This window comes from Notolabrus celidotus, chromosome 17, assembly GCF_009762535.1.
Source record: "Notolabrus celidotus isolate fNotCel1 chromosome 17, fNotCel1.pri, whole genome shotgun sequence".
Lineage (NCBI taxonomy): Eukaryota > Metazoa > Chordata > Actinopteri > Labriformes > Labridae > Notolabrus > Notolabrus celidotus.
Window position 1 is genome coordinate 8434206 of NC_048288.1, and position 20257 is coordinate 8454462.

A 20257-nucleotide genomic window follows, 5' to 3' on the forward strand; every position below is an offset into this window, starting at 1 on the left:
TTTGCAAAACTTCAGGGGCTCTGTACTTTTCTTAAGTCATGCATTTTATTGATTTCATTTTAATCTTTATTTGATCCAATCCACTTTCGCTATGTAGCACATTTTAAAAACCAAAGTTTACCAAAGTGCTGCACAGTGAAATAAAATGAGTTAAAAACACAAAATGCAGGTTATTGAAGTTTCTGGAAACAATATTAGAAATGCTGCTGTTTTCAGCTTTGACAACCCTCTGATATTTCCTCCAGCTTTCTATAAGACAATCATCAGACACCTGGAGCTTGTCTTTCTTCCACTTATGCTCAGCCTTCCTGTACTTCTGTGGAGCTGCACAAGTTTTATCATTTATCCATACCTTGGATTTAGGTTTGGGGTATTATTTATCACACGAAATTAAGATTACGAGGATGGCAAAGAGCCTGAGGGTTGTAAGATGGAATATCAATAAATAGTAAGCATATAAACGCAGCTCATACATGGGAGGGAATAAAAACAGAAAACGAGGTAAACACAAGGACAGTGATACAATAAGAAGAATAAAGAGTAAAAGGAATAAATAATGGAAGAAAAACTGCTAAACAAGATGAAATAATAGAATGTACTAGTTCATTAAGTAAAGACAATAAAAGAGCAGAGGGCACCATTAAAGGATGATGAGGTTGTTTGTACAACAGAGATATATGGGTGTTTGGAGGAAGGAGAGCCTGAAGTGATTACTTTTATATCTGCTGGCTCTGTAACGTGTTCCTGAAGGTAACACTTCATATTCAGAGTACAGAGTATGAGAAAGGTCCTTTAAGACTGTTTGAGCCTGACTAACGACACCAGGATGCCATCTCACATCTGATCACACCTTCCATAGCAGCCTTGTAGAATAAAGACTGCATAGAAACTGAAGTCTTTGAGATGCATTTGTATTAATATTCTATACCAACCAACTAAAACTAAAACCACTATTGTTAACACTGCTTTGCTGCAATAATATCTCCTTCATACTGAAGTCTTCATCCAGCCACATGGCCGTCAAACTCAGCACACTGGATTGATGTCAGAAGTCCATATGTGGTCTGCTACCTGGAAAAAGGTGGCTCATCAAGTGCTGTAAGTTCACTGAGTTTATCATTCATTGCTCTAGCTCTTGGTTGTCTCTGGGAAATTGCCTGCAATTTTCAAATATCTGTTAAATCGGCAACAAGCTAACGCTAGCTGTGGTTACTGCTGCTTTGTATTCCTTTAATACATCCTCTTTGCAATGACTTTGAACTTTTCAGGCAGCTTGAAAGATAAGTTCAGTCAGACAACTCATGTTTCTTTGAGCATAAAGTTTATTAATGCAGCAGGAGTATTTATGATTGGCTTCTAGGCTTCAACCTCATTACTCCTTGCAGATCAACTTTATATGGAGAAATTGAGGACTAATGAGATAGGACTAACCACCATCAGAGCCTACAGGTGAATGCTGGGGAGGAAGGGGGTTGAAAGTTTACACGCAGCACTGGAAGAGGTCAGTAGTAAAACTGGAAAGGCAGAAGCAGAGACAGGAAGTATTGTAGCATAAAAATAAATAATATTTGGTCATAGAGTGGATGATGTGTTAGTATGAATCAGCACAGCTCAAGTTTTCTTCCTGAACTAACTTGCAGGTGATGCTTCATTTGTATTAAAATGTTAGGAATACTTCCAGCACATGTTTTGCTGGAATTGATTCTTCCTCCTCTGCAAAAGTGAAAAACGTCCACACCGGTGACGTCATTTTTACTCTCGTGTTGCAGCTGCACACAAGGGCTTGTAAATAAGTACATGAAAGCAACTCATTTTAACGGAATAATGGTATTATTAGAATACTAAAATATTCTCTTAATCCAGTAGATGTTGAGACATTTCCAGGAAAAATCTAAAATTGTGGCGCTTGAGAAAAAATCAAAGGATCACAGAAGTTATCTTTTGTCAACTTCTGTTACTTAAAACGTTTGAAAACACAACAAATGAGTCTCCAGTAGTTATTAGACAAAGTGGCAAAGTTATATATTTGCATGGTATTAACTTCATTATGTAGAATGGGGTTTAAAACTTACTAAAGTATCTGCTCAGTGTGGTCAGAAAAACTGTCTTCAATCACAGATGATACTCACTCCCATGATGATAATACTGAAACACCAGTGTAATCCTGAGTTAATGATATACCTTATCTGATAATCCTGCATTATAAAGATCCCTCTGGAATATATCTTAATCCACATGATCAACAAGCAGATCTGAGAGGATGTCTTTCTTTCTGTCGTGTCAGTAGTCTCTTGCTCTAAAAGGAAAAGCAGTGGCGTCATCTTAACAACAAGAGGTTTGACATTTCTTTGTCAATAAAATTGAACTTTGAGAGGTTGCATGAAGTCTGTTGAGGGTTTGGTTTGCTGAAAATGTCAGTAAATGAGATCAGCTTCCCAAACGTGAAAGGCTTTTTTTAACAACATGTCAACTTTGGAAATGAGACAGAAAAAAAGCCATTTCTCCCCCGTCTTGTGTCTGAGATTAAAACTCACATTTCACATTTAATCCACTTACACTAAATTCATGTGATGGAGACAGAAGTATCATGTTTTCTTCTAAATGTACTGCAGACAGTCAAATTTCCTCTCACATTACAACACAGGCTCGCCTCTGTGAAAAACATCATGAGAGTTTTTGGTCACAGGGGGCAGCGTCTTCTCTGCATTAGGAGACAGACTGGGTGATAGCTCTCTCCACTACACTATTTAAAGCCACAACCCAGCTGAGACGAGCACGACTGATTGCTCAGCTGGACGCAGGCATCACACAGAAACAGTAAGTACATCCTACCATCCACTCTGTCTCTCTCTTATGTTTGACTCTTACTGCTTTAGTATCAAAACTATGAGCTAAAATGAAGTTATTAGAGATTTATCTGAAGCGGATAAAAGTTTTCACTTCGGGAAAAATACAGTTTTATTGAAGATGTTTGATTAAGTGAACTGTTGTTATGAAAAGTGTGAGAAGTAATCAATGAGTGTCCACACAAAAGGAGGGAAGGGATAGACACATTATCTTTGTCTTATATTCAACTTTTAAATCTCTATGGTTTCTGTTGTTTGTTAAAGTTTTAATATGCTTTTAATGCTGCATGTTTATGATGTAACTGTCTTGTGTGACATTTTAAATTTGAAGTTTTACTGCAGGAACTTATTCTTGATTACCATTCCATCTATTTTCTAAAGTCTGTCTGATCACTTTAACTTTTCTGAGGTAATTAAACGTTTTTTCTCTGCTGCTATAAAAAAATATCCATCCCACATCTACACAGTTGGTTTTAAACCATAAGAGAAATCTTTGCGATGAACAAATGTATTGTTTAAATGCATTTACCGCATGTCTCCAGCTGGTTTCTCAAGTGTTTGGGGAATGAGTTTACCACCGTCCATTAGTGCACTTCCTGCACACTCGCCTTCTGCAAACAAATGAATGGCAGGCTCAATTACACAAACCAATGACACTTACTTACCGCTGCTTTTCGGAAGTGATGGGGAGGGTGACCACCAGCTGGTGGTTATCAAATCCACAGATTTAGGAGATGTCATTTGGGAGAGTGCTTTAGAGACTGCAGAGGAGGGAAATTAAATATACTTCTGCTCTGTGGTTGAGACTTGAGTGATCAGCTTAAAAACAACATTCAAATATTAAAGATCTGTGATGGGAACCTTTTATTTTGAACAGTGTCTTATTTCAGTGGGTGACCTGAATTTGACTACATCAACAGGTCTTCTTCTGCTGTTTCCTGTAACACATGTACCAATCTATACTCTACACATGTACGTGCTGTATGCTCCTCATTCTATACTGTCTTAGCTCCCTGGAGCAGAAACCATAAGCCCCAATAAGAGCTACACCTTTACAGTATGACTCTTTTATTTACTGGTCAGATAAATCTATTAGTAATCTGCAGAGCGGCCTGAAGAGAAGTGAATTAAATTGATCGCAGTGGTGACCACAGCTCACAGAGGTTACGGTTAATTATTGATCTCACATCTCAGGAGAGCCTCACTGCTTACCTTAAAGGAGCCGGCAGAGGATCAAGTCTCTTTAGAAAACCACCCAGGTGAACTGACCCATCCATTCTTCATTAAATATAAATTAAAACACTAAATTTAGACAATCAATTATAGTAGTATTAATGAAAAAGAATCCGTCTGTCACACAGGTTGTTTTGTTTGCCTGTAAAGCCTGTCCCTACAGGTAATATTTTTATCTTGTGTGCACAAGGTAATGACTCGTTCATGTAGCAGTGTGCCTTCCTTACTCTGTGTGTTGGACCGGTTATAAACTTGAACCTTTGGCTCCAACATGCTGTTTATACTGATAACAAAAGCCTATCGCAGCAGCCTTTGTTAGGAGTAATGGGCTTCTTGTATTGTTAAAACACAGAAATAACTTAGACAACTTAGGGTTCATTGACTTAATGATGATGCTACGATTTAGCAAAGTTTATCATCGCAATTAGCAGAAATCACTCTCAAGCAATTCAATATCATTGCTTAAGTGTTTGATATCGAACGTGGTGGTTCTCACAAACACGTCACACGGATCAAAAGCACTTTCACCAAGAAAAAAAGAACTTAATTTAATTGAGCATAGCGTTAGTCAGGCAGGCCACAAAGTCAAGCTCAGTCCACAGAACATCAGCTGCTCTAAACGCCTGCCTTCTCTAACTTCCCTTGTAACCCTCCTCCTCCCCAGCTCCTCCTTCCTGCTGTGTCTTATTTTAACAGTGTCAAATTTATCATCACTGATGCCTGCTCTGTTTTGTACCTTGTGGGTCTTTGCTGCTGCTTTCCCTACCTTGACTTTTCATGTATGCACATGAAAGAGAGGGGAGGTGTGCTCTCCCCACCTCAGGCCTTTGCATTTCACTTATGCACATGGAAGGGTAAGAAGCTGCCAGAACAGAGCCATACAGCAAAATAAAACTTAGTGCATACAAATAATTAATAGTTTTAATGAGATAAGTGTTGACGGATTTTCTTTAGTGAAGCTTTATCAACACAACATGGGGCGCATGTTCTGATAATACGTCATTTTTTTTTACCCAATTAGCAAATTACTGTCAAAAAATGGCAAATAATGAGAAATTATTCTGATCTATGGTAGATGGAGTCATTAGAAAATATTACAAGAAAACAACTTGTCCACTCAGGATAATAAATTGTGCCCACTAAACAAAAAAGGGCTCCATATAAAGCAACAAATCAGCTACAGGACAAATGAAATAAATGGTACCACACAGGTGAGGGGATCCCTGTGAGGATTCTCCATTCCTGCTCATGAGAAATGTCACCTCTGATTGGATCTCTGATGTGACGATTACAAGGTCTTTTCTCAGTCTAGCTCGCCCAGGATCACCCGAGTACACCTGGGACCAGCTCGAACAAGCTCCCCCCTGCTGTGACAGATAATTGCTTTCTTTAACAGAGGGGCTTCAACCTCCAAACGCTCAGCGGACGTGAATGCCCTTTAGGGTAAAGACAAAGTCATCTGTATCCCCTCATGATGAGAGTGGCCTATAGCTTAAGGCATTGTCTTTAAATTTGTCTAGCTTGTAATGCAGGATTTTTACCCTCAGTCATGTGACTTATCTTTAAATATAGTGTCTGGTTTCTATTTCTGTATTTGTCTCTGCCTGTGAACAGAAATCTTCATCAAGTGGTGCCACCCTTCATGTGGGAACCCACGATTAATCTCCACTGAGTGTCACCTGAGTGATGAACTTCGGCAGGGAGGTGGCCCGACAGACCAGTTGTTATACATATGTGATAGAGGATGAAGATCCAGCCCTGGCAGGCCTTAATGTTTTCGGGGTGAGGCTGTCACTTCACTGCATGGAAAATAATAATTTTTTTTAAGTGGACAAACATCAAACCACAAAAGTCTTAAATGAAGCCCTTTAAGATGCAGTTTCTGTAATCTGAGGAGAGTTTATGTAACACCAATCTGTAATCCCACCTTGTGTAACCTGAAGTCATATTCAAAAGCTTAATGGAGATGTAACAGCATCCCTTGTATTGTATAATAATCTTACGTGAGTTGCAGTTTTAAAATCTGGAAGCCAGTAGCAAACAGAAATTATGTCATGCATGTTGTTACACCAAAGGGAAGTCACTGATAGCCAGTAATGCTTGTTAAATGCTTAAAACCCATCATCGTGTACTCTGTGGAGAAATCTGAGACAGACAAATGAAGTCTACATACATAATCGCCCCTTATCTCCTCTCCTTCTATCGTGTTACGCTCTGTATGATTATGTAGTTGGCTGAGAAGGGCGACCTGGCACTCCTGGAGAACCTGGTAAGGAAGAACCCAGAGGTCCTGAGTGAGAAAGATGAATTAGGAGCCAGTCCTCTTCATCACGCCGCTGCAGGTGGCTATGTCCCTCTCATCCAATTCATCAGCACTGTCATCGACTCAGAGGGTAGGCACATCTCGTCATCCATCATGGGTTGCACTCTGGCACCGGCAAAAAATGTGTGTCGTGAATCAACATACGATGTACACAGCTGCTGTTTAGGGATTATAACACAGCTGTCTTTAGAGTCTTTGATTTGTGTGTATGTGTGTGCACTTATTCCCAGAGCGAAACAGCTGTGATGATCAGGGCAACGTGCCCCTACACTGGGCCGTGGAAAAGGACAAGCCAGAGAGCTGCAGGGCTCTGCTGGACCTGGGGGCCAACCCCAACATCCTCAACACGGCCCTCCTGTCCCCTCTGCACCTGGCTGTCAGCCTGGGACACAACAACCTGGTGGAGGTGGGGACGCTGGAAGTGCCCAGCTGAAATAACAATTTATCTGAAGTGGATTTGCTCCAGAGGTTTTGTGTTTTCACAAGGTTATTGCACATGCACTAGATTTATTCAGGTACAAACTCATCATGTAGCGGCCGTTATCTTGAGGCAGGACAGCAGTCATAGTACATTTCACTTCACTCCTTCATGCAAAAAGAGGTGCTTCAGTTATTGTCAGTGAACATGTGAGCTGGGTGAGAAGTTATTAGGGTGTGAGAGTAAGGGAGGAAATGGGTGGTGAGTTTTTTGAAGCTCAGCCGGACACAATTTACTTCGATTTTATCAGAAATTGTACTTGCATTTTGTATTTCAAATTTGTGACTGCACATCTGGCGTCAGTAAAGTCTTTGAGGGTTCAGGGCTCAGGATGAGGGGGGAGACTGGGACTTGCTACTGATTGTGTACTAATTGTTTTTTTGGACACACTTAGGTCTCTCTGATAGACTTACCAAACCAACGAGAAGGGCAAAGTAAAACTGCATTTTACCTTCTTACCTAAAAGACGATGGCCGGCAGAATGGTCCTTTTCAAAGAAAGGGGAAAAAAGCAATAATGTTATCACATCACATCTTTGTCTGCACATGGACTTGTCACTTAGAGCAGCAACCTCACTCCAAAGTCATCTGTTTACGTATCTGAAAAAACCTGACTCAACTGTCTACTTGGAAAGACCTTGTACCGTCATCCCCGTAGTGTTTGGCTGTGGTCCACAAACTGACACAGTAAGAGTATGTGAGAGGATAAAGGAGGAAACAGGGTGTATGTTAAAGAGAGTTCAGGAAGTAAAGATGTTAAAGTTTGTGTCCTCCCCCTCCCTACAGCTGCTGCTGACCTACAACACTACAGACAGTAATCTACAGGGAGACCTTGGGAACACCCCACTGATTCTGGCCTGCTCCATCAATAACTGCGAGGCTCTCAACATATTGGTATGAACAAGAGTGATGTATTCATACTTGTGTATCCACTTCCTCTACCTCCATTAGCCTGTAAAGGATAACTGTCCAGCTGTACAGGACAGACTGTGCGGTTGCCAGACCTCTGCAGCTTTGTCTCTGACAAAGAATCATCTCTGTTTGTCTTTCTCTCCATCCATTCTCCTCTATGTCAAAGATGACGCATGGAGCACACCTCTGCCAACAGAACAAGCTTGGCCATTTCCCCATCCACGCAGCTGCCTTTGCCGGCGCAAAGAAAGCCATGGAAGTGATCCTGAAGGCCGGTATGACAACAGGATCGATGTATCATAAAAATTTTTTAAAGTGCTGACAAAAATGAGAAAGTTACGACAAGGCCACGCAGCACATTACACTGATAGATAACAAGAGAGTTTACCTCAGCCCCCCTGAGAGCTGAAACTGCTTGTCATTCTTCACACACAAGCCAGATGCCACAGAATGACAGGATGTTTATCCACAGTGGGAGGTCTTTTTGGTAAATGTTATGTTATTGGAGGAAAGTTTAGCTAGATCCCCAAAATATTTAGGATGTTACTGTGATTACTCACCAAAGAAATTAATGGGAAGCCTACTGTGAGTAGACACAATGACTCAATACTTCAAAACACCTAAATATAGAGGTCAGACAAGGAAGGTTTAAGAAGGAGGCCGACGTACCAATGAGGTCAAACCATCAATGTACATAGAGATGAATGACATGTCTCCAACCAAAAGTGAAGCCAAATTACTCCTAACAATTGCTGACATTTTGAACAATTTTGTGAGATTTCTAGAGGTAGAGTCTGCATGGTAGGGATCAGCTGATGGAGCCAAGTCTCACCCCTTCTGCAAACCAAAGACGTATTTAACTTACAGATGAAAAGGCAAAGATCTCTCAGCTTGGCGGTTTGCACCACATGACAGATTTCTGTGCAGATCTGAAGAAAACACTCACAGTTATGGAAACTTTAATGACTGATGTTGTGTGTGTGTGTTTCTTTTTCTCTCCTGCCCTACCTGCCAATCGAGTCAGTTTGTTAACAGAGCTGTCAATCAAACCGTGATATCACTTTTTATTGCATCAAATGACCAATTAAAGCGCCACAGAAAAATGACCACTTGGACATAAATTAGCAGAGGAACTAACCATGCTTCAAAGCTTCATCCATGTCCCATCCATTAACTTGGAGGAGGAGTGGTTTATGCCCTATTCAGCAGCTAGTGGCTTTGGTTGTTTTGCTTCACTGTTGGTTAGCTTTCATATCATCCATCTTTTTATACAATCCACAGGACAAACTAATAAGCAGTATTGTAGTTAGCATATTACTCAAGACTGTTTATTTGATCTTCTGCTGGCAGGCGATAAGATAGGCCACCAAATTGAATCCCACATCAACTACATTGACAAGTCCAGGAGCAGCCCGCTCCATCTGGCTGTACGCGGCGGAAATATTGAGGCCATCCGTCTCTGCATCAAGATGGGGGCCAAAATTGACCAGCAGCAGGTACTGGCTTCCAGGTCTCTATAAACACAACCAACTGCATATAGAAATATGATCTGTGAGTGGGGAACAAGACTTTTGGTGTGAAGTGGTTTCTCTTTTTGAAGTATCAGGAGTAATGTCCTGAAGTTGTTCAGGAACCTTTGGTTGTTTGCAGGAAAAATAAGTGAACGGTGAGCAAAAGAAGCATCCTGGAGCTGTTGGTTATGTCAAATGACTTAGTTAATCTCTGTAACATGCATCTGCTTTAAGTCATCTGCAAACAGTAAGTTCATAGACATCCATTTTCACCTTACTCACAAGTTGCTTGTCACACTGGAAAAATGGTCTAAAACACCCCACGTCTTTGGTAGATGATTGTAGATTTATGAGATTGCTGACACACTGAAACAAAAGAAAAGATAATGTATGTAAATTTGTACATTTGTTGAAATTATTAAGAATGGCATGCCTTCATTTGGTTATCACCACTTTTTTTCCTACCACTAAACACATCAGCACTTGGAAACTGCAGCTTATAACTACTGCTAATAATGTGCCATCTGTCCATGCATGCTTTTTCATATTTGCATTGTTTTTTCTGCCTCAATCCTATTTGCTTACACCTGTTCAGCATTCCCCATTTGGCAAAGGGTCCATACTGTTAGAGCATATCATTGTTATCATACCCATCTGGCAGTGATGGTGCTGTCCAGGCCCGGGGTCGTGGTCAGAGCTGCAGCAGCAATAGTGACCATAGTAATGGCTTCGGTTGCCTAAATTGATACAAATTACCTCCACTTACACAGTGGAGCTGAGTGGCGCAATCACTGGCCTCCCCTCCTCTCTGCCAGTCCTGGTTATCTCATTAAAGGCTTGTGTTACATCCCCCAGTGTTGCAAGCCTGCAAGTCTGGGAGATACTCTGCTAGTGTTACACTGGGGAAGTGAACAATATGCAATGTGTGCGAGTAAGTGCCTGTGTGCATGCTAATTCATGTTCTGCTCTGTCTGATTCAGCCTGTCACAGTGTCTCTGTGTGAAGGAGAGATCATGTTTGACGAGCGTGTGAATATTCATTATTATTATTCATTATTCATCCCTCATAATGTTTCCATGTTTGTTGAATTCAGAATGACAGGTCCACGCCGCTTCATTTGGCCTGCACCCAGGGTGCCACTGAGGTAGTCAAACTGATGTTGTCCTCCATCGACCAAGTGGAAGACATCATTGACCTGACTGATGGGGCGAATCAGACCCCTCTGCACAGGTGGGCTCCCTCTATCCCTCGTTGTAGTCCATTGATGGTCCTCATTATATCGCTTCCATTCTAAATATTTTTGGATTATGAAATATGTTTGTCTGAGGCTTGATGTCGTTTATCTGCTGGGTTTTAAAAAATGCATTAGAAAAATCCCTTTATCCAACCGTTTATCTGCTGAGCTGACCTTCTCTTGAGATTGAAAGGCACAAGTCAACACATACGGAAAGGGGATTATTTGCCTTCTTTTTGCAAGTGAGATCCAAGCCATGGAGTGTTATAAACTGGACTATTTCTTGTGACTTTTTCTGTGTTTGGCTTTATTGCTTGGTGACCAACATTAATTTCAGTAGCCTAGGTCACTTATAGCATGTAACCTCAAATATTATCACTGTTGTTTTTTGGCTTAATTTTCTTCTGTTTTAATTTTTTTTGATTGAATAAATGACATACAGCATGCTATTTATCAAGTCTTAGAGGTGCTAGCAGATCGACTGAGTTTTACACTAAGTTGGGATAATGTTTTGTCAGACTCTGGTTGTTTTCTCTGAGGCTTGCTATACCAACAATGATAACGAAATTCTGTATCTTTATCAGTAAGACCCCTTGCCTACTAAAGTGTTTCTTCTTGAGGCTAGCATTGTTTACATTTGTTCACCCAGGAGTGCTGCAAAAATGTATTTGCTAACTCATTAACGAAGTAACACCAGCTAGAGCTAGCATTCAACTGCTGTGCTGCTGACCTCTTGGCCAGGTCGCCCTTGTAAATGAGGTCTTGATCTCAATGGGTCTCATCTGGTTAAATAAAGGTTAAATACATTTTTTTTTTTTTGAAACCTATTACTGCATTTATGAACTGTCGGAAAACAAGGTTCCAAGTAGGAAAATGTATGTAAACGCCGGCTCAAGTCACAACAATAACTAAGAGACTTAGTGCCTGACTTACCGACTTTATGTTATATTGGTCATCAACATGGCGGCAAACAATGTTTTTGTTGATTTGTTGATTTGTAATCAGTGGTGGACAGTAACAAAGTACATTTACTTGAGTACTGTACTTAAGTACATTTTTTTAATGCATCTTAGTATTCTTTTTTGGGGAAATTGATGGCTTTTACTCCACTCCATTTGAAAGACAAATATTGTAGTTTTGACTCCACTACATTTCTATCAATGCTCTCATTACTCACTACCTTTGCTCTGAAGTCAACTGATTAATTTTCTTTTCTTCTCTGAGATCTGTTATGTACCATCAACCAACTAAAAACCATCCTGGCAGTGCTTATACTTTCAGTGATGTGCCAGTTCAAACTTAAAAAATTGCTTGCTCAAAGTTTAGTTCAAACAGACACAGCTCATGCACAACACAGCTTACCTTTAGGGACTCCACAAATCCTGAAAGTCCAGAAGCTGGAGAAAAGCTCTCTGAAAGCTGAATCCCACGATCAAATGATACTTTAAAAAATGTATAGTTTAAGTAAAGAAGATGAAGTCATCCATGTAAGAGATGTCTCATGGTTGTAAAACTGGAGTTGACGGTACATATATTTTGAATTAACTAACTGAAAGCATGTGACCTCAATGTGCTCTAGGCAACACCAGACACAAATGCATTTGTGCCTCAGCCAGCCTGAGTAGTTTTATACTCGAAGTATAAGTAATATAATGTTTGGAATTTAATTCAATGTTTAAAAAAGTGTTATAGAATGTAATTGTTCCCATCAAACTTTTATAGATAAGTTAAAATGCCCATTACTGCAGTCATGTCTTTGTCTTATCTGTAGTTCCTCTGAACTGCTTGCTCATGCTGTGAAAAGAGCAGTCCATCTGCATAATATCAATACTGTGACAAACAAGAGGGACATAGATATAAAACCCATGGGTATGACTAGGCGAATAATGATTTTTTAATCAGGCACCAAATAATGATATGAATACATAAGTAAGCTCTGCTTCCAACTTTGTTTTTTTCTGAGAGCTATTTGTGTTGGCTCGGACGGCCGCAGAGTAAAACAGATAGAAGAAGAAAAGAAGAGAGGATAAAACTCTGTTTGTTTAACTTTAAACAGCCATGCCTCTGTCTCCTGCTTCGTTCGGGAATTTTAGATTTTAGATTTTCAAGTCTCTGCAGACCATCGTTCAGACGTGGAAATCCTCCTCATATTAAATCTCTATCTTTGTAGGGAGTGTAAACAGAATAGCCGTTATCAAACTGCATAAATGCAGTGAGCAGTGGAAGTGATAAAAGAAGTAACCACAAAAGGAAATGTGTGCTTGGGATATCATGCTCTGACTCTGCAAAATTCCATTTGGATTGTTCTCATTTAACACATGATAGTAGCTGAGACCTCGGATCACAAATCACATGTTGTGTGGCTGGTTTTACAACAACTGTGTTTACTTTTCCAGGGCTACAATATTTGACCACGCTGAGCTGGCAGAGTACCTAATTTCATTGGTAAATAATGCAAACACACACACACACACACAAACACACACACACACACACACACACACACACACACACACACACACACACACTCCACAGCTGTCATGCATATGGCGTCCCCACCTGTAATATCAGAGAGTATAATTAATCTATTGCAATGAGCGCAGGATCTACTTCTCAATAATATTTGCAGTTTTAGACACACCTTTTGGCTTGATAAATGCTCAAGGTGCTGTCCATTGCTCTGTAGACCATCTGCTACCACCTGGTGCGAGTCATAGATCACATCGAAGTTATTGTGTTGGTAGAAAAAACCTGGAGTCAAAGATTAATCTCTTGCCAGTTAATTTTGTTAGCAGAGACTTCCACATGAGATAAACATTAGGTGTATTTAATTAAAAATGATGATTTTTAGCTAACGCTCTATGTCAAAGGGTTAAAGTTGGCATACTCATTAGCTGATGTTTTATACTCTGTACTCCAAATATTAGTCTAAGATAAGAATGCAATTTTGTTCTTATATCACCCTCTTTGTGAGCTTAGCTTACATCCATGTTCACATTTTTAAGCATCAAGCTGGTTAACCTAGCACTAGCTTAGGTGACATTAGTTTCAGTTGCTGATTTAAACCTCATGGAACTGTTTTTACAACAAATTTGAGCTGTATGTTGTCTGTTATACACTTGTGTTGTAAATGCTTACTACTATGCTTCTCTGGCTGGAAAGTAGGCTACTACAGCATGCTATAGTTAGCTAGACTGGCTAATGATTGCAATTTACATTAGCACAGACAAAAATTGTGCTTGTGTTTGTTCTGTCAAGTCAGGTTTGTTAAACTTGTGAGATTCAGTGTAGAATTTGCTACACATGTTATTTTGGTATAATTTGTTTGGCATAATTAAAGCAGTGTGTGTTCCAGCTGATGTGGAAATCAATAAGGTGTTTTCTCTCCTCAGGGTGCAGACCTTAACTGCATCGATTGTAAAGGGAACTCTCCCTTGCTCCTTGCTACAAGCTGCGGTGCATGGAAAACAGTGACTTTGCTACTAACAAAAGGTGAGCCACTTTACTGCCCTTCGCCATAACAAAGCTGTTAAACTTTCCAAACTGCCTGACAATGCAGGTTATGTGTTTTGTCTTGTTTAGGGGCGAATATAAACATGAAGGACAGATTTGGTTGTAACTTCCTTCACCTGGCCATCCTGCAGCCGAAAGGTCTGAAAAACCTCCCAGAAGAAGTCCTCCAGGTATTTTAGAACAATGTTTATGACTCATTAAACTCACCGTGTACTGCTAAGTCATAGACATCATCAAGACTTGGATTTAATTGCAGTACTGTCCTTGATCAATTAGCCTTGAGCCTAGTTGAACACATTCAGGGCCATTGATGGAGTTCATTATACTCTCACTAAGCCAGATGATCCCTTAAAACATTGTAAGCATTACCTAAAGCTACAGTGATGCCTTTGAAATGAGCCACAGAGGATGCCTGATATTTACACTGGGTATAGGATCCACTCATATCTGTGATCAAATATTATTACACTACATTATTATTTATATAATCTCTGTGGGTGTGTATGTATGTGAATAACTGCAGCCACTGTTATATAATTTGTTCCCTTTATGCTGCACCACTGCTGGAGCACACTCCTTCTCTGCCTTCATGCTTAGTTAAATATGCATATTACTGTACATAATAATGTATGAATACATAAATGCTTTGATAATTTGTCTGACTTCAGCATAACAGCGTAAAGGCTTTGCTCAGCTGCGAGGATAACGAGGGCTGCACCCCGCTCCACTACGCATGCAGACTGGGGATCCATGACTCAGTGAAGAACATGCTGGGTCTCTCGGGGGAGGTCGGCCTCGCATGCAAGTCCAAGGACAAGAAGTCTGCCCTGCACTTTGCTGCTCAGTGAGTTCGATTGGTCCCTGAGGGCTTGACTTTCCATACCACTGGACTAAACAACTCTGATTTGACCTGATTTTTTTCCTCAAAGTTGAACAAACCTCACGAATTTGATCAAGAAAGTGCCGACAGTGTCCCTGCTTTTGATATTGGACAGACAAGACTGAAGAGTATTTTCTCCACTCCTTTAAATTCAATTCTGTTATTTAAAAGCTGAAAAATTGAAAGATCAGAAAAGCTACAGCTCTCATCAATGTGACCACAACCCCCACTGTATTAGATGGAAACCCTAAAGTCCTGTAAGAGAGTTTTATTTTGGTGATGATCAAGCAGCAACCTCTGGTCTTAAAATATGAAGCCAATGCATTGTTAAAAACTGCAGTTCATAGATCGTCCACTTGAGGCTGACTGCAGAAGCACCAGAAACCACATACACACCTATTCAAAAAAGACGATATACACAGTTGAGGTCAAAATGATTAGCCCCCCTTGTGAAATCTGATAAAACCCTTGATTTCTCCATGGAAATTACCATTAACAACAAGTGTTTCTAGTTCATTTTTTTTTTCTTGAAAATAACAAAGTCAATATGCTCAATAAGTTTGATTGGGATAATTTATTGATGCAATTAATTGAAACAAGAAAAGGTAAAAATGATGCGTCCAAAATTATTAGCCCTCTGGTCATTAGTTAGCTAAATTAAGAACAGAGTTCTTCATATTATCGCTCAAAATGTCAACATAATTTTCTTCGTTCATGATGCCATGCACCCGAACAAGGCTCCCTGTGCCTGAGCCTGCAAAACAACCCCACAGTACAATTCTCCCACCACCATGTTTAACTGTGGTAATGGTGTTCTGAGGGTTGAAGGACTCTCCCTCTCTTGGACAATCATAATCAACATCCGTGTGCCAAAACAGTTCCAGTTTAGTCTCATCAGATCAAAGGTTGGACTTACAAAACTCATCTTTACCTTTCAAATATTCACGGGAAAACCTCAGTCTGGCTCTGATGTGCCACTCTTTTCTCTATCGGCACACATTATATGGGGGACAAGTTTTTTTTATAACTCATTAGTTTAGAAGATATTAACCTTAAAGTTGCACAATGAAGGGCACAGCTGACTTGACTGACAGGTGGGAACAATGTAGCTGTTAGCGAAGAGGCTAAAGGCTTGCCTCAACTCTTCTTTTTTGCCTCATATTATATGGGCTGAGGTTAAGTTGTGTGAGCATTTCCAATATGGCTACTGCCAAAAATAGGCTTCAAAACTCAGCTTCAGAAACTACCAGGTGACGTCACTGGGACTACACCCATGTTTTATACATCCATGGTGATGATACGTAGCTGGTAGAAGCATGAGTGAATAGTTTTGAATAGTTGCAAATAATAACAAATGATGACAATCTGTAGTGAAATCACTAACACTGCTAAATTCATCCATGATAACTTGTTTGCACAGGTTGGTAACTTGTATGCACAATTATTGTTTGTATAAAATAATCTGTTGTTCACACAAAGTCAAAAATATCACCTTATGTGACTTCAGGCCTCTTTGAAATGCCCATTAAAAGTCTGGAGAAACACAAATTCCTTAAATGGAAAAAAAAAATCCATCTCCACCAGCATTTGTAGCTCTCATTCTGTCATTGGTATTTTATTTATTCTGTAACAAGAGTTTAATATTGATCAGTCATACCACAAGGGAATAAAACATGGATAAAAAATGGCTCCTCAGAGGACTTTGACTTCGGATCTTCCTAAAGTTGAGACTCTATCTTTATAATTGAACAACAGTGGTCAGATGAAAAATGAACACCTGACTTTTACCTCACCAGTTTAATCCAGTGAGCTGATCTCAGAAGCCTTGTCATGATTAATTGCCATGACATACCAATTATACAGTGACCTGAGAGCGGTTGTCACAAGAATAGATTTCAATTAGCGAGGCACGTGTAAAGAAATGTCACTAATAGTGTGAAATGAGAGAACATCCAACATTATTGTTATTGATTTTTCTACCATGGACACCTCTTTCATTAGAGCTAGAGGGCAAATGAATGCCGCGCTATGATATCATGCTTTAAGTCTTACAGACAGCCCGCTGCACTGACACAAAGTGCTGCTGACCTCCTTAAAAGGTTCAGAGACAAAGAAAGATCACGGCACAAGCCAATGTGGCATCAATTTGATACGGCAGTTTGGAACACCATTCGTCATTAACATTCCCAAACACTAAACCTATATTTTACCTGCAAGTTCAAGCCCTGCAGCAGCAATCTTAAGTGTCTGTGAGCAAGATACTCAATTGCTGAGATGAACTGTGCTGAAACTGCCCTCTGGCTCTGCTGTGCTGTTGGCCGTGCACAGAAAGCATTTCCATTTCAGAGATCAACAGATCATAACAGTGAGAGAATGTCCTTTCAAAAGCTAATGCTGCTCTTCATCCCTCTCTTCTTCAAGATATGGGCGAATCAACACGTGTCACAGGTTACTGGAGACCATCACAGACTCTCGCCTGCTGAATGAAGGTGATGAGCGTGGCCTGACTCCTCTCCATCTGGCTTCAAGGGAGGGACACACCAAAGTGGTGCAGCTGCTGCTGCGCAAAGGAGCTCTCTTTCACAGGTAAACTGGAACATGTGCGAGTGGAAAGAAACATGCATACAAAAACATGAATATGTTCAAATGTTCTGGCACATGCATAGCTAAACCCTAAGGGCCTGATCTACTAAGATCCCAAATAACGAGCGCTAATTTGCGTGTGCAAATAATAATTATGCACTTGCTATTTCTGGGCGTGTTGCGGGTGATCTACTAAGACTGCGTGCGCAAATGATAACAAGTGCAAAAGTGGTGCGGGCCACCCTATTTAAGAGGATTTTGCGTGCGCTATTGGCTGTCACCATGGAGAGTTTGAGAGAACAGAGTGGCCTTAAGCAATAAATGAAGTTTGAAGCCATGAAGTTGGAGATCTTTGTGGAGGAGGGACATAAACACATCGGTGAACTCCAGCAGAGACATCTCAGCGTTAGAGACACGATTTGGGAGGCTATCTGTGAAAAGGTGAATGATGTGAGAAAAAATAGAAGATCTGCCAATGAAATAAACGCATCTACTCTACTCCAAAACGCAATCAGTGTTTTGATGGAGTTTAGAGACCAATTTGATGAGGCTAAGTCTTCCACTCTTGCTCTAGCTACTCAATTTGGAAGTCAATCGCAGTTTTGAAACAACCAGGGCCAGAAAAGTAAGGCATCACTTTGATGAAGACAGCCACCTCACTGACGCAGAGAGCAACTTTCGGGTGAACGTTTTTAATGCCTGATATCATCATCCAGCAACTGGCCCAAATATTCACCAGCTTAAATGGAACTGGGAACATGTTTGAGGCAATTCACCCCAACACACAGCTGCAAGTACGAGATGAGGAGTTACACCAAGCCGCCTGGCGGCTTAATGAGCGCTCATTCTCCAAGTTAAAACTAACTAAAAACCCCTTGATGAGCACGATGGGACAGGAGAGACTGAGTGGACATGTCATGTTATCTATTGAGAATGACAGTTCAGAGGAAATAGACATACAGCGCATTGTAGACACGTCCGCGGAGCTTAAGGCTCCTTGAAACCGTGGTGAGTAGACCGAGTACTTCATATTGATTTTTTGTTTGTATGTGAAGATGTGGGCCGCTGTGCCAATTTTACTAAACTTTATATCTGTTGATACAGTGACCTACTGTGCTCTCATTAGTTGATAAAGTTAAAGTGGGTGTCAGAATGATGCGGTCGCTATCCGTGGTGCTGAACTGCTTTGAATTTGGGTTTTATTATTATTATTATTTGTTTGTTCTCTTGGTTTTATTGACCAAAAAAATGTTGTAATGCTTGTAAGCCCGGCTGTTGCGGGCATGTTGTAAAGTTATGATGAGCTTTACAGCTTTACAGCGTAATGCTGTGCCAGTTTGCACCTGCCTTTCAAACATGCTAAGTATAGACGCAAAAACAACGCTCGCTATCTGCTTCAGGTTTGATAGATCACATTGCGTGTGCAAAATGATTACATTTGCATCTCCTCCTCCCAGTATTTTGTGCGTTCTGATGATCTACATGTATTCTGTATATTCATGAAGGCAAACACGCTAAATGGATAGTGAGTGCTATTTTGCTCATTTAAAAGACGCAATCCTTGGTGCACCCGGTTGGTACATCTGCTTTGCGTGCGCTATCAAGTTTGCACGTGTTTTTAAACACGCAAACCTTTAGTAGATCGGGCCCTATGACTGTCGTGACCTCCTGTTCTTTTCCCCTCAGATGAGACAAAGGCCTTCCCGGCTGGTGTTGATCTGTTTTTCAACACTATTAATTCTTAAATTAGGAAAATGTTCATTGGTAAAATCAAAACTAGACAGCCTACTACACCTTTCAGTTTTTATTTAAAAGTAAACATGCTCTGTTTGTTAGATGAAGTATTTGGCTGGGGTTAGTCTATGTTATTTTGAAGGGGAATTGCAGCACTCATTTTTTTTTGCTTCATAAAATGCTCCATGGGCTGTATAGCGGTGCAGTGGTTACTACTGTTGTCTCATTGCAAGACGGTTCCTGGTTCTAAGTGTGCATGTTCTCCCTGAGTGTATCACTCAGTTCTCACAACATTAAGAATTGTGCCACAAAAAGATATAACTGTGTTGTCATTAAATATTAGCTTCATTCTTCTCATTATAAATGTTGATCTTGTATTATTACGACCTAATTCTCTGATGACACTATTGTCAAAATCTCAGAATGTATTTTCTCTGAAGTGGCTGTAACACTCTCACTCACTCTGTTGAATGTGTTGCATTAGTTGCACTTCATAGGATATTCTGGTTTTATGTGGAATCATGCTTGTTTCATGTATGTTTGTTCTTTTTTTTTTACAGTGATTATAAGGGCTGGACTTGCCTGCACCATGCTGCAAACACAGGATACACACAAACTATGGACATCGTCCTCTCAGCCAATCCTAAACTACTGGATAAAACAGATGAGGACGGAGTATGAACACATTTTATCTTATATAACTTAGTCTCTGTTCACAGATTCTTTATAAAAATGTTAAAGTGTTCTAATTCCCATTTGTAGTTACATTTGTAGTCCGAGTAGTATTGACCAATCAGGTTTCAGCAGGCTTTTAGTGTATGCAGAGAAAACTGACTGTATGGAGAGCAAAGCAGACGTAACACAATCTGATGTAATGACATCTTCACTCCTATAGGTTCTCCATAAACAATTTGCATGTAGTGCAGCTCACAGTCTGTCCTAGAACAAACATTTCAATCTGAGCAATCAATCTGCTCGACGCTGTGTCGTGAAAGTCATTCGGTGAGATTC

At 40.3% G+C, this 20257-nt stretch overlaps 1 protein-coding gene across 1 annotated transcript in view; it reads left to right on the plus strand.

Moving 5' to 3' along the window:
* Nucleotides 1-20257, plus strand: part of trpa1b (transient receptor potential cation channel, subfamily A, member 1b) — a 156586-nt gene that overhangs the window by 126786 nt on the left and 9543 nt on the right. Inside the window, exons 3-14 of the mRNA XM_034706822.1 lie at nucleotides 6310-6472; nucleotides 6633-6808; nucleotides 7666-7773; nucleotides 7958-8066; nucleotides 9142-9287; nucleotides 10396-10532; nucleotides 12933-12981; nucleotides 13929-14028; nucleotides 14119-14219; nucleotides 14718-14893; nucleotides 17351-17515; nucleotides 19807-19921. Coding sequence (XP_034562713.1) covers nucleotides 6310-6472; nucleotides 6633-6808; nucleotides 7666-7773; nucleotides 7958-8066; nucleotides 9142-9287; nucleotides 10396-10532; nucleotides 12933-12981; nucleotides 13929-14028; nucleotides 14119-14219; nucleotides 14718-14893; nucleotides 17351-17515; nucleotides 19807-19921 — 1545 coding nt within the window. The remainder of the gene's footprint in view (nucleotides 1-6309; nucleotides 6473-6632; nucleotides 6809-7665; nucleotides 7774-7957; nucleotides 8067-9141; nucleotides 9288-10395; nucleotides 10533-12932; nucleotides 12982-13928; nucleotides 14029-14118; nucleotides 14220-14717; nucleotides 14894-17350; nucleotides 17516-19806; nucleotides 19922-20257) is intronic.